This window comes from Sinohyriopsis cumingii, chromosome 15, assembly GCF_028554795.1.
Source record: "Sinohyriopsis cumingii isolate HCF-2022 chromosome 15, ASM2855479v2, whole genome shotgun sequence".
Lineage (NCBI taxonomy): Eukaryota > Metazoa > Mollusca > Bivalvia > Unionida > Unionidae > Sinohyriopsis > Sinohyriopsis cumingii.
In genome coordinates, this window is record NC_142975.1 from 24862207 (window position 1) to 24876671 (window position 14465).

Below are 14465 nucleotides of genomic sequence, written 5' to 3' on the forward strand. Positions count from 1 at the left end.
TGGTGGTAAATACTGGTAAAACTAAAATATTACTTATCTCAACACGGCAAAGAAGGACAAATCTTGATAGTGATGAACTATGTCTGACATGGAAGGATACAAATCTGCAAATAGTCTGTCATGATAGGCTACTTGGTGTTCTGGTAGATAATAACCTATCATGGACTGAACATATCAAACATACCAGTAAAAAAGTCAATTCAAGTTTATGGCTTCTCAGTAGGATAAGACATTTTCTCCCTGAAAGGCACAGGAAACTATTTTATAACAGTTACATACAACCCTATTTGGACTACTGTAGTACAGTATGGGGTAATTCAAATGATAAAAACATAGCAAAGCTGGCACATCTTCAAAAAAGAGCATTTGGGCTAATATCAATCCAGAAAGAAAGCAAGGAAAGTTTAGCTGGTAGGTTAAAAATATTACCTGTTAAAGACCGAATCTGTCTGAGAAAAGCCAAATTAATGTACAGGATATCTCAGAATAGTGTTCCTGAATATTTACAATCATTATTCCAGTATAGGCTACCTGGTAATACTCCCCACCTGCGATCCATGTCAACCAAACAGTATAAAATTCCCAAACCAAATAAGGAGTTATTTAAAAAAAGTTTCCAATACTCTGGAACTCTGCTCTGGAATAGTATTCCAGCTGAGATTAGAAATGCCCACTCTATTTCCTTCTTCCAAACCCAATATATCCAGTGGCTTCAGAGATGCAGCTTAAATAAATGAATTCCTTTGTATGAGGGCCTCAAGGTAGATTAGTTTTTAGCTAATTGTGTTACCCTCTTTAAATAAGGTCATTATTATTATTATTATTATTAATTTACTTCTTGTACAAGTTTAGAAATTTTGGTAAATGTTGCAGCCGTAAATAACAGTTCTGTAGCAGGTGTTAGTTAAATATAGAGGTTAGCATTTTTTGGTGTTCTGTTTGCGATTATATTCAGTTTAATACCATATATAGGTATTTCAAATTATGAAGAAATACTTGTGCTTTTTTTATCAGCATGATGGTACAGGGTTGATGAGTACATATGGAGGTCCATTTGCTGATGAAAACTTCAAGCTAAAGCATTCTCTACCTGGGATGTTGTCAATGGTAAGAGCAGCATAGGAGATACGTTGTCATAACTGATTCAAGCTCAGCCTTGTTATTGATTCAGGTGTAGATGTAACTGGTGGAAGCATCCCTAAAATGTCTTGGAAATACTCTACCATAGTTTTATCAGATAGGAAGGAAAATATAAATTTTTATATTGATCCAAAATAAATTTAAGTCTTGGTATGAAGATTGTTTTAAATTAATGTTTTTCCAGCCTTTGGTAAAAATAAAAGAAAGTATGACAGGAGGAGGAGAGTAGGAAAACAATTTTGTAGTGTCAGCAGGTAGACCCCTGTTATACTTTGCATGAAATATTATCACCATCATTTATTATTTACATCATCTGTAGATTTTGAATCAAACAAGTTTGTTGTTAATATGCACATATATCTTATTCAAGTTTTAAAACATTGTCTAAAATTACATGTTTACAAAATGGGTCACAGGAGAAATTTAAGTTGGTCAACATTCCCAGTTGTACTATATATCTGTTATTATTAGTAATTATGATAGTACATTTCTTTGTCTATTTGCTTGTAATGAATTCCAATTATTTTCTTTCCAGGCAAACAGTGGAAAGGACACCAATGGTTGTCAATTTTTCATCACCTGTGCAAAATGTGATTTTCTGGATGGCAAACATGTTGTATTTGGTATGGAGTAATTTTTTTATAATTTAATGAAGGCTGAATGTACAATTTTGTATAAAACTTTATTTGAGACAGAATAGTTTGAAAGTTTATTTTTTCCATTAAACACTCATTTCTTCTTCAGATACGTTCCCCAGTCACATTCATTTTGGATTTATTGTGGACTTATCGATCTACTGCAAGTTGTACGCATTATTTTACAATTTCTGGCAATTTTTTTAGTGATTTTGTCACCTTTGGAGACTTGGTCTTTTAAGACCACCATCCCACCATGCTATCGTTGACCTTATGAGATAGCACACCTTTGACTTTGTTTGCTTACTGTGTCCATTACAGAGATCCTCTTAGCAAAATTATGAACTGCTGTTTGATATTTATACTTAGTTTATTCATATTTCATGCTGATTTAATAGAATTATGGCTTAATTATTAATTAAGTATTGTGCATAGGTTGATAACAGGGCCATAGGTTTCTGATACAACACTTTCACTGCTTTAGTTATGACAGTGTTTAGCAACTTAGTAATTTTAATACATTGCTTTGTGTTTTTGTGTTGTGTCAGCAGAATGTCAATTTAAATGATGGAAGTCTACCATGACTCTTGTTTTGTTTATACTGTGTATACTCCGTTTATGATATGCATAATCGATAATACATAGTCATTGGAAGTCTGAGCTTCCATTTTAGCTAATTAGTAATATACTGATTTGTAGCTAGTTAGTCACATACTAATTTGCTAATCTGTGTTTTGTTTTTTTGTGTCGTTTCAGGAGAAATGTTTACTATATGCAGGAAATTTACATTCAAAGCAATTGTCCTTTCAACGTTGAAGGGAAGGAAAGACAGAATAAAGGAAGACAACCTACATTTCATTGTTGGTGATACCAATTCATTAGGAAGTATTCCCCAGTTTTAGGCAGTCCACGAGGTGTAAGTCCCCCCACATGTCTCAGCATGGCCTTCGTGCTAGTAAGTCCGGGCACATGGGGTTCATGCAGAATCCTTTTAATACTGCCATACCGTTACCGGTCATCCAGCCATCAGTGGCTGTCCCAACATTGCCAATCGTCTTGTCAACAACAGCAGTCCAGCCATCCCAGCATGGGGACCTTTTCATTGAAATGGTCCAGCCAGAAAGTTCATACAAGGATCTTAGTGATATATCCATTCGTCTAGCCATGCCATTGGCATCTTTCGTTACTATACCAGAGATTTCAATGAGAAATCTGTCTTTCAGCCAGGCCTTTAGTGCGGCCAGTACCAGTGATTGCCGACCATCCTATAATGCCAGCATCTGGGCCAACTACATGCCATTCACACCGGATGCATGGAATCAAATGCGTGTCAAAACCTTACCATCACCTGTCATCCAACTGTTCCAACATGGGGGACCTTTTTGTCAAATCAATCCAGGCAATTATTTACTGGAATCTTAGTGTCAGGTCCATCCAGCCATACTGTCAGTGACATGCTTTTTCTATAACATAGAGTTCATTGAGAAATCAGTCTATCCAGCCAGGCCTTTGAATCAGCTGGTACTAGTGATAGCTGGACTGTCTTTTATACATCAAGCTTCCATGCCGACCATTCGTCAGGAGAACCAGCCAGAAGTGCCAGACTTTCATACGTTTGTCCTCAAGGCAGAGCAAGTGATGTTTTCATAGGGATGGAATTGGGTCTTCACACTACCTACTATGTCTTCTCTGGCACTGCAAGTAGACCCGATTGTGCCTTTACTCACAGTGACTGTGACAGAACTCCTTCACATACACCATGCTTCACATCTTACTCAGATCAGACTGAAGATTAGCTTTCAAGCCATCATCTAAGGACATTTTTAGGGTGTTGTCTACTTCAGAATGTCCTCCACCCCTACCACTGCTCTAAACAATTGGTGGATCACGATGAGGAGGAAGAGATGAACTTAAGGTGACAGGTGCGTTCAGAACTGATCTCCCAGCACTTGACAAGAATGGTGGTCATATCTGCTCCATGCACATCATAACTGGTTTGGGATGTTGTTGCAGACAACTGGCAATAGCCATGCTTGGGAGGTGAGGGCCAGGATTGCTAGGGTCAATCACCAGGGCTGCTCACCATATTATGGTGAGTTTGGTCAATCTGCTCTTGATTTGAAGTGTCACATACATGTGATCCATGTCTTACCAACCTTATCATACCCTACCTTTCCAAACGACCCTATTAAGATCACTGTTCCTTTAGACGAAGATAGAGGAAGTTCAGAGGCAGGCAGCTCAGGAACTGCTGCTCAATCCACATGGGCATTTGGAACCACTCAGTCCCCATCAGTGTGAAGGGATGTTAAGTGATCTCAGGATAGGGGACCTTCTCAGTCACACATGCACCAACATTGATACCTAGGAAGCAATCGACTGAGGCAGTAAGAAACCGATTTTTGAGCTCACTGCATCTCCCTATTCCCTCAGAATGGGGAGAGGCAGAGGAGAGGGTGATCCAGGTCAGTCAGAGGGGCTTAAGGTTTTGTTCATCAACAGTCCCCTCCCCTTCCACCTCTCCCCTCGAATACATCATCAGATTGGGAGAAAGATGCCTTTCTTCAACAGAAGATATGGTCAATCAGCCCAAAGAAATACCATAAAAAGCTTTGGAGCTTCTGCAATGGCCACAATCTCCAAGGTTTTTCTCAAGGCTGTTCCTTTTTCAGAAAGCAAACAGCAAGTTGAGACCCACCATAGACTGGAGTCACCTCAACCAATTCAAGATTTAGAGTGTGAGGTCAGTCCACCTATCTACCAGATGGAGAGAGTATACCATCAGTTTTGATCTGATGGACACATATTTTCATGTCCCTATCCACTCCGTCTCTTGCAAGTTTCTCCATTTCATTTACCGTGACACCATTCAGCGACATCTACAACAACCGTAGTGTACCTGGATGACATCCTCCAGGAACACATGGTAAGTTCTATCCTAGTCCAAGGCAGGAACGATCTTCTTTTTCTTCCAGCTCATCTAGGCTTTTTAGTGGACTAGGAAATGTCAGACCTCCGCCTATCCCAGAACTTCATCCATCTGGGTATGGAGTTCTTAACCAACTGGTATCTAATGCGGCTTCCTCGTGTTTACATCAACAGAATCATCGATCTCGTTGAGTCTGTTTCCAATAACTCTTTGAGTTCGGTGAGGGAGTTTTTGCAACTGCTTGGTTTATTCAATGCGGCAGCAGACGTGATCTTGCCATCTTTTAATGCACCCTTACAAGTGTCATTGCTGACACAGTGGCACCCTTTTCCATGTGCCTTTGTCAAACCATCCTGATCATACATGAGATTCGATGATTCCTGCATCAGTGGCACAACCCAGGTTGGCTGACCATAGGAATCCCATTGGAGAAGCCCCAAGCAGAAATAATGTTATGCACCAATGCCAGTGCATATGGTTGGGGTGCCCATCTGTTGCCAGACTTCACTATAAGTGGGATATAGGGGAGTGGCTTCTGCACATCAACCTCCTCAAAATAAAGTCTCTCATCAAGACCTTTAACTTCTGGGAAGATCAACTCTTGGACAAAATGGTTCTCATTATGTCTGACAACTTGGTAGTGGTAACCTGTTCCCTCCAATGGGGGGGGGGGGCACCAAATCACCTGAACTGTGTGACCAGATTTGGCAGTTCCTACATTGGTGTGACAATCTCCATATCAGCATATACCTCAGACACATTCCTGGCAGACTCAGTATCTTGGCTGACACTCAGTTCAGGGAGGTCATGTCCAGAATTGTCTCTCAACCCATCAGTCTTCACTCAGATCTATGCACTTGGGGTTACCTGATGATTGACCTTTTTACGATGTGGTGGAATCACAAGTTACCCATCTTTGTCTCTCCAGTTTCAGACCTAGAAGCTTGGGCTGTGGGTGTACTGTCAACCACTTGGGAGGGCTTGTGGGTCTTTACCTTCCCTTCCACAGTTCTGATACCAAATATAATCCAAGTGTCACAGAGACATACAGTGCAACCCCACTATAACACGAATTCGGATATAATGCAGTCGTGATGTGGCTCCCGAAATTGTGTGTATTCACACATGAAAAAAAAAAATCTTCTTCAAAGTACATGAAATAGTGTATAAATAAATTAGTATCAATATGGGGAGGAGATCACATATGAATTCCAATTTAATATGATCATGGCGTGGTTCCTGATACATGTATGTGTATTTTTCTTGTACCGGGAATTTTTTATTTTTTTTAAAGTATGAGAAATAGTGTGTAAAACGTTTATCATCATTTTGGGGAAGAGTTCGTGTATAAATTTTAATATAATACGATCGTGGCTTGGCTTCTGAAATTTAACAGTTTCACCAGGTTCTTGAAGTGTTATGCCACAATAAACATTATCGGAAATGTCACTTATTACTGGTCCATGAGTAAAGCCAGTAAGTTGTCTTTGTGATTGTCTTCAATTAATTCTGTATACAATCATTGCTTAAACAATAGTTGACATGTATTTCTTCTTTAACTGCATACACAACCAAACAGCAGACAATGCGGTGGTTTATAAAAGATTATCACAATTTAATAAACATCAAAAAACGAAAGCTGCCAACATGTTTTCTGGGCTTGGCGGTGTTATTAGATGCAATCAGTTGACCAGTAAATAATGTCTTCTTTATTAGCTGGAGATTGAAGGGGTATGAAATTGTACATGCGTTCAGCTTAAAAAACGTTATAAAAGTGATTTGTAACCATTGCAGGCCCACAACACTTTGTTCTTGGGTTTTACTTGTGTATGGTGTTGCTAATGAATTCGTTATTAGTTTCCTAATTTCTATATATATATATAAATATTTTACAGTTATGGAAACGCAAGTTCACAAATGCAAGTCATTCTCTTCCAAAGAGAAACTGTACACCCTGGATCAACTAAAGAAGGACAAACAACAAACTCAGCTTGCCAGAGATCTAGGAATTAGCGAGTCCACTCTCTGAAGGTGGAAAACAGAAGAAGAAAGGCTCCATAGTCTACCCTACATTCTAGAAAGAGGAAACTGGTTTACATCGTAAAAGGGTTAAATTTGCTAGTGACAAACACCTAGATTCAGCCTTATACCAATGGTTTATCCAGGCTCGCTCAGGAGGAGTTCCCATTTCTGTCCCAATTCTGAAAGCTCAAGCAGAGAAATTTGATCACCGTATCAATGGAGATGATTCCAAATTTAAGGCGAGTAATGGCTGGCTGGACAGATTCAAGAAAAGGCACGCTATCAGCCAAGTTCTTGTGTCTGGGGAAATCCGCTCAACTGATAAAGAGGCTGTCAATTCCTACCAAGCTGAGCTTAAAAAGTTGCTGGAGGAAGGTTGCTACACAGCTGATCAAGTTTATAACTGTGACAAGACTGGTTTATGCTTTAAAATGTTACCCAATCGTACCCTAGCAACCAAGACTGATATTCACACACAAGAAGGCTTTACGAAGAGGAAGGACAGAGTGACTCCCTTGTTTTGGGTCAACAAGTCTGGCAGCCACAAAGTGAGACCTCTGATGATTGGAAAATCAAAATTTCCCAGATGTTTTCATCATGTTAATATGAAGGCCCTTCCCTTTGAATACACTAACAGCAAGAATGCATGGATGAATAGCTCCATATTTGATGACTGGTTCCATAAAATGTTCGTTCCAGCTGTTTGGGCTCATTTACGAAAACTCAAGCAGGAGGAAAAAACTCTCCTCTTGCTGGATAATTGCCCTGCCCACCCCCCAGCAGGAAATCTTTTCAGTCATGATGGCAAGATTAAAGTCTCTTATCTCCCAAAGAACACTACGTCATAAGTCCAGCCACTGGACCAAGGCATCATATCGGTATTTAAGCAAAACTATCACCACAGAATGATCAAGCGGATGGTAGTGGATGACAACTCCTACTTCAACACATCACTAACATCGCTCAATTTGAAACAAGTCTGTCACCTTGGTGGGAAAGCCTGTGATGCTATCTCAGCACACTGCATTGAATGATGCTGGATAAAGGGTCTTTCTCCAGCTTTTACGTCATCTGCACACCATGATAGTGATGACAAGCCTGAATTTACAGGATTCACTGAAGATGACGTACGTTTAGCCAAAGAAGCACTCAGAGAATATGAGCACAGTCATCATGACATCTTCAGCTGGTATTCAGCAGATGACATCTGCCCCATATCTGAGCACATCTCAAATAACGAAATTGTTGCAAATGTCAGCGGGAAGAATGAAGCTGCACAAACAGAGCCTGAAACCAGTGACGCTAATGATGATGATGATGATGATGATGGCAACCCAACTCTCCCACCAAAAGTGTCAGAGGCAGTAGAGCACCTAGAAGCCAGTTTGAGGTGGCTGGAAACTCAACATGTGGACAGTGTCAAAATCCTCCAACTCAGAAGTATTCTTGACTTTGCAAGAAGCCATCAGTTCGTGGCAAAGAAGCAGACTCCACCAGACAGTTTTTTTAAGAAATGACGAAATTTAAAATTATGGAGTCATGCAACAAGATTGACTTTACACTTTGCGCAATGGTTAGTATAGTAGTTTTCACATGTTTATTTCGATATTCACAAAATCTGAAGTAAAAATTATATGCACGCTGAAAGCATGTGTTGATTGTTAATTATTCTTGCTGTTGTCATTCAAACGAATAGGTGTACAAGTGTTAATTATTGGGTATTTACAATTGATAAAAGTACACGGAAATGCATATGAGAAAATTTTAGCAGTATGAAATTTGTACAGACACCGTTCATAGACCCTGGAACATAATGAACAGTACATGTGCTTCATCTTTCTTAACCTAATTTTGGTGTTAATTTTTCCCATTGAATTCAGACACATAATGATCTGTGACAAAATTATTGAATAGTTTAAATACGTATGCAATTTTTGCAATGGAATTACATGTATTATGGATTAGCTGCATGCCATGACGATACGATATCATACGGTAAGTAAATGGTGTTTATATTCTGTCCATGCCATATATTAGACGTTGAATTTAGACACAGTGATCTGTGACAAAATTATCGAACATTTTAAACCTGTGTGCAACTTTTCAATGGAATTACATGCATTATGGATGAACTGCATGCCACAATGGCGTGATAGTAAACGGTGTTGATACCCTATTCATGATATAATGTCGGTCTGGGTATTATCGATCAACGTGTATTATCGGACAAACCAATAAAAATTAGTAAAACTATTTAATGCAAAGTAATAACTTATAAATATAATATCCATCCAATATGTTGAATAAGTCCTATTACTGCATTCCATTTACTATTTGTCCGATAATGCCCCGATTTTTTACATTAGACATGAATACGCATATATGTGCCAATGCGTTGTTCTCTGAAAAAAGTAAAATACTGCAAAACCCCGCAATTAACACGACCCCAATATTAACGCTATACAATTTTTTTATACCCCAGTTATCGCGTTATAGCAGGGTTCCACTGTACTTTGAATCTGAGAGCCCATGTAAAACTACACCTAAGAGCAGTTTATGCATTAGATCATAGAACAAATTAAAAGGCAGGGTGAAATAAGCAATTGCCATTTCACAAATTACTATATTGGATGAGAATATCTATAGTAAAGTCATTACGCTAATTTACATAGGTAAAATGGAACAGCCCAATCTGTTTAGAGCTATATAAATCAAGGAGATGCATGTTGAAGAACAAAAGTTATTACACATCATTGCCCTAAGTGGGAATGCTTAAGTGAACTTTATTATATGTTAATGGCAAATTTGTGAGAAGCAGCAGCATTTCTTTGAATTCGAATGTAACTCCATATATAGAACATGATTATTCCAGTTGTTGGAATAATATACGAGAATTGAAATGATGAACACAAATGACACTTGCATTACATTCAACCCTATCTGATAAACTGTTGAGAGCAGCAAAAATTGCATCTAATTGAGCCTAAATGAAAAGAATACTTATTCTTGATTAGACATTGTCACTTTTGGGGTCATGCAGAACACACTTTTGAGTCTCCAGATCTCCCTGTATTCTTTGGGAATATGGTAGGTATGTTGTTCCTGTTTTTCGATGGAATTAAGACATCCTGTCCTGGTTTGGCCTTATATGTTGACAGAGCATAAATGTAATCAAATATTTTATAAACTTTAAAATTTAAAACTTAAAGTTCAGAATTAAACCAAAGACTGTCTTGAGACAGAACATATTTCTGAATGATTTTAGTTGATATGTTCTGAAATATTTCAAAAAACATTTTTGTAGTGTTATAGAGATATATTACATAATGGAGAACCAGTTAGTTTTTACAATGCTAAAAGAATCATTACAAAATATATATTTTTTAGATGTAAGGTGTCTAAGAGGAGTTACCTCCCATTGTCTTTAGTGCAGGTTCACACATTGAATAATGTATATAAATGGATACAAGTGCAGCATGGAATTTAAACTGGTAATTTGTGTACCTTCAAGTGTGCATAGCACATGCCTTTTTCACAATATGTGCAGCTTATAAACTATGCATGATCCTGACTTGAGCTTTGCAAATAATGCATGCTGTATACAAACTGAATACTATTCTTGAGTGATTTGATTGGTTTACAATAAATATTTACATATTTAATATTGTTCTTTGCACCTCTCTTTGCAGTTGTATTTAAATTATCATAAATTCAATGTTATTTTTATGCATTAGCTATTTTATGAAATAATACAGTGTGACCCTGCTATAGCATGCTCCATTATAACACGAATTTGGATATAACACGGTCCTGGTGTGGCTCCCGAAATTTCATATACACACAAAAAAAAATTCTTTCTTAAAAGTATGAAGAAAAAAAACGTAAAAAGTTCATTATCATTTCAGGGATTGCATATGAATATTACAAGACAATCGTGGCATGGCTACTGAAATTTTATATTTTTTTCTCGTACACGAAAAAATAGTTTTTTCTTCTAAAAAGTACGAAAAATAATGCATAAAAAGTTTATTTGGGATCATGTAGGTCTTCGCCAATGACGCAAACTTGGATTGTTTTTCCTTATTGGCAGCAAAATATACCATGTGGCATATTTTTTTATTGGTGACATTGTTGGCTGCTTGAACTTTTATATACAACCATTGGTTTGGAGTGCAGAAACCCCATGAAAGGAAGCCGCAAACTGGATAAAAAATGCGCTGAAATTTATCTATTGTTCCATAAACAAATTCTTTGTCCATATTGACAAACCATCTAAACAGTGCATTGTTATATCATAATCCGTTTATCTTGACATCTAGCATGAGTACTATATGTTGTGAAATATCTGCTTTCTTGTTGTTGACATTTCTGGTAATAGAGATCAACCGGACTGGGCATTATCTCATAATCTATCTTTCATCGGATTTTCGGCTGCTCACTAGTAATTAATACATTTGCATAGGCGGGCATTTGTATGTGGATGGTAAGTAAAATTCCTCTTCTTTTCACTCAGTTAAATCCTTCAGAACACCCACATTTTCTGTAATAATCCCTGTCATCAGACCAGAACACCTGCGTCTCTATCGTTCGTTAACCCTTTGTTAATTTTCAGATGCATGTGTGGAAGGCAGCATCACGTTGCTACCACAAATGTAAAAAAAAAATTAAAAGATAAAATAAAAACTACATCTTATTGGTTTATTCAATAGGCATGGAGGGACAGTACATAGAATAGTCCAAATGATGGCCAGTTCCTTTCTTAAAATGTACACAGATAAAATTGTTTGCTGAAATTTCAAAGGAAACAGAATACCTTTGAAGCACCTATTGTTATTTAAACAAACTCGGCAAATGGAGAAAAAAAACAGTCTCAATCATGCAGTACAGTTATTTGATGTTGCTGCCACAATAAGAAATGGGCATTTATTTGGTTCTCCAAAGCTGTCCTTTAGCGGTGACTTCAATAATGCATGCACCCTTCATCAAAGAAAGTCGACTAATTCTTTCAGTAAAAACAAGAACTTTTCTTCAAAGGAAGTCAGTACCAAACTTAAATAAAAGTGATGGAATCAGATGGATTTTTGCATTTTCCAACGTGACTGGAACATGTTAACTGGACGTACTGAAAAATAAATGTGCTTCGTCATTCGTTATGTGATTTTGCTATGTTTTTCCACTGAATTCAGACCAATATGACCTGTGACAAAATTATTTAATATTTTAAAGCTGTGTGTATGCATATTTTCGATGGAATCACTTGTATTATGGATTCAGTGTATATGATGAGGTTCGTGGGTGAGTACACGATGTTGATACTTTATTCATGCTATACATTAGACATGTAAATTAAATAGTAATCACGTATATGTACCAATTTGTGGTTCTCTAAATAAAGTAAACTATTATATATGTCTTCTGTTTTCACTAAAGGTATATTTCTTATTTAATATGCATCAATTTAAGATGGTAACTGTGCCGGTTAAGCACATATTTTACTGCTCGCATTTATTACCTACTCCCTCTCCTCCAACCCCCTCTCCCCCCCCCCCCCCCCCGCAATTTTTTTTGGGTACATGCATCATTTTCTTCAGCTAACTGACCTGGTTGCTTATAACACGGTTCGGTCTATAACACAGTCAGGTTCTGTGGCTGTCAACTACCGTGTTATAGCGGGGTCACGCTGTACTGTGAAGACAATATACAAAAGTCCTAGTTCTCTCCCTTTAACACTCTCAAAAATGGAAAAACTCACTTTGGTAAATGATTTATGTACATGTATTTCCTACTAAATGAGTGAAAGGAAATGATGGATGGAAGAGGTAAGTGGAAAATCTAGATCCATTTCTGAAACCATAAATGAAACAAAGATGATAGAAGAAATGCAAATGGAACAATGATAAAATGCAAAGGAAAGCATATTTGGTGAAATTACATATATCAGGATTTCTGTTGATATTTACTGGTAAGTTATCATTGTATTCCAGTAACAGATTAACTACAATAACATTAACATATGTCCTCTCAAAGAAGTTTGTTATTTTTATTATTAACTTTTTGGAAGATGTAATATGGTTATTTATTTTGCTTTAATTTATTTCCAGGTAAAGTCATTGATGGTCTCTTGGTTCTTAGAAAGATTGAAAACTGCCCTACTGGTCCAAACAACAAGCCAAAAATTCCTGTGGTGATCAGTCAATGTGGAGAAATGTGACATACTTTAAAAATATAACTTGGTCATTGCGATTTTTTAGTATAATGCATCAGTGAGGAAAATAAGACTCAAATTGGAAGGAAATTTTAATGAAATGAATTAAAGTTGTTGTACTTGGATGAATGATAGTATGGTCTTTATGTTTGAATCTAAATAATGAGTTCTCTCATGGTAATTTTGAATGAAAATCTCTTTAAAAATTAGTAATTATTTGTACAGTCAATGACAGTATAATTCCAGTAGACAACTTTATTAATATCTAATGGTTACATTTACACGATGTCAGAGTCCACTCCCAAAGAAGGATGGCCAGCATCTACTGGGCCACACATGTAAGGCCTGAAAAGTTTTTATGTGCACATTTCCTTGGGAAAAAATGAACTTTCTGTTAAACAGATTCTTATAACAAAACACGTGTGTGATTAGGATTTTTAAAATAGCTTTAATGATTTTTCAGTCATATTGCTACGATGTCTGCAGTGTGGTAGTTTATAGTGATGACCAGCACTGGGGCATCATGCCACAGGCATGTAGCATGATGTCCCACCCAGTCCCATTATCCTGACACCAGGCTGACTAGTCCTAACGCTAACCTCATAATGCTGAGTGCTAAGTGAGGCAGCTGTTAGTACCATTTTTGTAAGTGTTTGATATGACTCAGCTGGGGATCAAACCCACAACCTCCCGCTTCCATGATGGACGCTCTAACCACTAGGCCACCAGAGCGGTAATTAAACACTTCTGTGTTATTTTCACCATAATGCCACATTAACAAAGCCATGTCATAATTTTACCTAACACCAGACAACAGCAAAGTCAAAAGATAATGCACACATTTTTGGGGATTTTGATACCTATGTTTATGGAACTTTAAAATTTTAAGAAATTCATTAATGGATGCATTATGACATAAGCTTCTGGTGTATAATACTATCCGACATGTTGCATAAGTTTTATATTTCATGAACACTCATGTAAAATGCTGCTTGTAACTGCATTGAAATGAATACAGTGATATTCATCATCCTCAGAGTGCATAACTTGAACGGTTGCTAGATAGTGGAGAGGACTAGTTACATAATCCAGTCTGTCTTAAGGAAACAATTATTGCAGTTAGATTAGTAACTTACACAAGGATTAACAGCTTTTTATGCTGCATTGCATGGTCTGTATATGCTAAAATTAAAAACCAATTATTTTCCTTAAGAACACTGTTCAATAGACAGTTTCACAATACCTAAAAATAACAAAATTTCAGAATGTTGGAAGTATATTGATTATAGCCTAGAGGATTTACAGTCTTTAACCATCAAATAATTAAAAGGAAACTTAATCTGATTAGTGTCTGTAGACAAACAGTCATGCTAGTGTCTCAGTAGTGAGAGTTTCCTCTGACTCTTGCCACCTCTTTTTTTATATTTTGACGTTGGGTGTAGGATCAGAGTCACTTCCTATCAAAAAGTTGGAATTTGCTGACACCATTTGGTGTCGGCATAGGGTAGCCATTAACTAGCCAACCTAGTGAACT

At 37.2% G+C, this 14465-nt stretch overlaps 1 protein-coding gene across 2 annotated transcripts in view; it reads left to right on the forward strand.

Annotated features, from left to right (window-relative positions):
• The window catches only part of LOC149781429 (peptidyl-prolyl cis-trans isomerase H-like), a 45467-nt gene extending 32411 nt beyond the window's left edge, over positions 1–13056 (forward strand). For both annotated transcript variants that reach the window (XM_089935514.1, XM_089935513.1), the window contains exons 5-7: positions 1015–1107; positions 1676–1763; positions 12828–13056. In XM_089935514.1, coding sequence (XP_089791640.1) covers positions 1015–1107; positions 1676–1763; positions 12828–12937 — 291 coding nt within the window. In that variant the 3' untranslated portion in view covers positions 12938–13056. The remainder of the gene's footprint in view (positions 1–1014; positions 1108–1675; positions 1764–12827) is intronic.
• The last annotated feature ends 1409 nt before the right edge of the window (positions 13057–14465 follow it).